Here is a 2014-nt window from a genome sequence, read left to right on the forward strand (position 1 = left end):
GCGACTGGGAATGTTTTGCTTTAGAAAAATCACCCCAGGTCTGTTTGCTTATGTTAAACGAGGAAAGCATTGGGATTGATCTCGCGTGCTGCCTCGGCGGCGCGGTGCTCCGCAGTACCGGGGGCTGTCGGGCCGAAAGGGAAGAGGCTTTAAGGCAGGGGGCAACCTGGGACACCTGGGCCTGGCTTGATTGAGAGGTTGTAGGAGGACTGAATCATTCAAGCAAAAATCAATGTGATTAATAAAACACACAGATGCGTCGCTGAAGCCGAGTTGAGAACTTCACAACACCGTTTACAGGTCGAGCCATCGGGGGAAATAGAGGAAAACGTGAAGAGGGGACGTTTTCTAGAGAGAGCACGTTTCTAAAGTTTGCTAATGTTAGGTTGGGGAGGATGAAAGAAAGGAGGAGACGAGACCCCTCCTCCTTTTTGACCACACAGCCGTGGGGGTCGTTTATCTCCTCCAGCAAACTCTAAGTCAGCAGTTGGTTATGCTAAAAAACCTCAGCCTCGTGTCTACCCACAATCCCCCTCGCTAACCCCGCCCACTGTCTTAAAGGGACCGCCTCCGGCCCGCATGGTGAATATCTAACCTGCAGGTAGGTCACTACAATATTATCGTATATTTCAATATACTGTTAACAGGAAGTACTGTGCCGCGCTCCACTCGAGTTACTTATCTCACTAATCAACTGGGTGCCTCAAACAGCAGGGTGGGTTGTTGGGGTTTTTTAGAAATTATCTTTGCCCCCCCCCCCTCCCACACACACTCCCACACACACACACACTTTGGTAAGCTTTAATCAGTTCTCACCAGTGCCGTCAGTAGAGCAAAGCGATGCTAATCTCCCCACAGACCTGTGTAGAGGTCAGCACCGCCCGCTCCTCCACCGCACCACTCCCCCCCACCCGCACCACTCCTCCAGCACCTGCTTCCTCCACCGCACCGCTCCTCCACCTCACCGCTTCCTCCACCGCACCACTCCTCCACCACCCGCTTCCTCCACCGCACCACTCCTCCAGCACATGCTTCCTCCACCGCACCGCTCCCCCACCGCACCACTCCTCCAGCACCTGCTTCCTCCACCGCACCACTCCTCCACCACCCGCTTCCTCCACCGCACCACTCCTCCACCTCACCGCTCCTCCACCGCACCACTCCTCCACCACCCGCTTCCTCCACCTCACCGCTCCCCCACCGCACCACTCCCCACCACCCGCACCACTCCTCCAGCACCTGCTTCCTCCACCGCACCGCTCCTCCAGCACATGCTTCCTCCACCGCACCGCTCCTCCACCGCACCACTCCTCCACCACCCGCTTCCTCCACCTCACCGCTCCTCCACCGCACCACTCCTCCAGCACCCGCTTCCTCCACCTCACCGCTCCTCCGCCGCACCACTCCTCCACCACCCGCTTCCTCCACCTCACCGCTCCCCCACCGCACCACTCCCCACCACCCGCACCACTCCTCCAGCACATGCTTCCTCCACCGCACCGCTCCTCCACCGCACCACTCCTCCACCACCCGCTTCCTCCACCTCGCCGCTCCTCCGCCGCACCACTCCTCCAGCACCCGCTTCCTCCACCTCACCGCTCCTCCGCCGCACCGCGGCCGCTGGCTTTCTCCAATCCTGCTCGTGGCGCCCATTTTCTCTGTGGTGGTCAGTTCCCAGAGAGCCAGTCCAGATGAAGTGGTCTTCGGGACAAGGACAGCTTCTGGATTAAAGCCTGAGTTGTCCTGCAGTGCACCTGCCCAACTGAGGCTGAGACATACACATTTACCAGTACACAAGGCCTCGTGCAACTGATGTCCACCCACCGATGTCTTCGCCCATATCTTCTTTGCTGTGTGTGATCTGTCATCACGTGCTGTGACCTTAATGGTCACTGTAATGTTCTGTGCCCTCTGGCTATGTTAACTTATAACATTAATGAAGCAAGGACGACTTCTCTCGTGCTGGGTGTTTATTCACCGACCGGATTCCGACTGACGTTGTTACGTACATCAC

General features: G+C 57.6%; 1 protein-coding gene across 1 annotated transcript; it reads left to right on the plus strand.

Moving 5' to 3' along the window:
- Positions 1 to 840: 840 nt before the first annotated feature.
- Positions 841 to 1695, plus strand: LOC130128329 (uncharacterized). The gene has a single exon (XM_056297962.1). It carries the CDS (start codon positions 841 to 843, stop codon positions 1693 to 1695), a length of 855 nt encoding a protein of 284 aa, XP_056153937.1.
- Positions 1696 to 2014: the final 319 nt, after the last annotated feature.

This window comes from Lampris incognitus, chromosome 18, assembly GCF_029633865.1.
Source record: "Lampris incognitus isolate fLamInc1 chromosome 18, fLamInc1.hap2, whole genome shotgun sequence".
Classification (NCBI taxonomy): Eukaryota; Metazoa; Chordata; class Actinopteri; order Lampriformes; family Lampridae; genus Lampris; species Lampris incognitus.

What these genes read in the sequence shown, in the direction of transcription:
- LOC130128329 (XM_056297962.1), top strand. Translation starts at nt 841, where the DNA reads ATGCTAATCTCCCCACAGACCTGTGTAGAGGTCAGCACCGCCCGCTCC.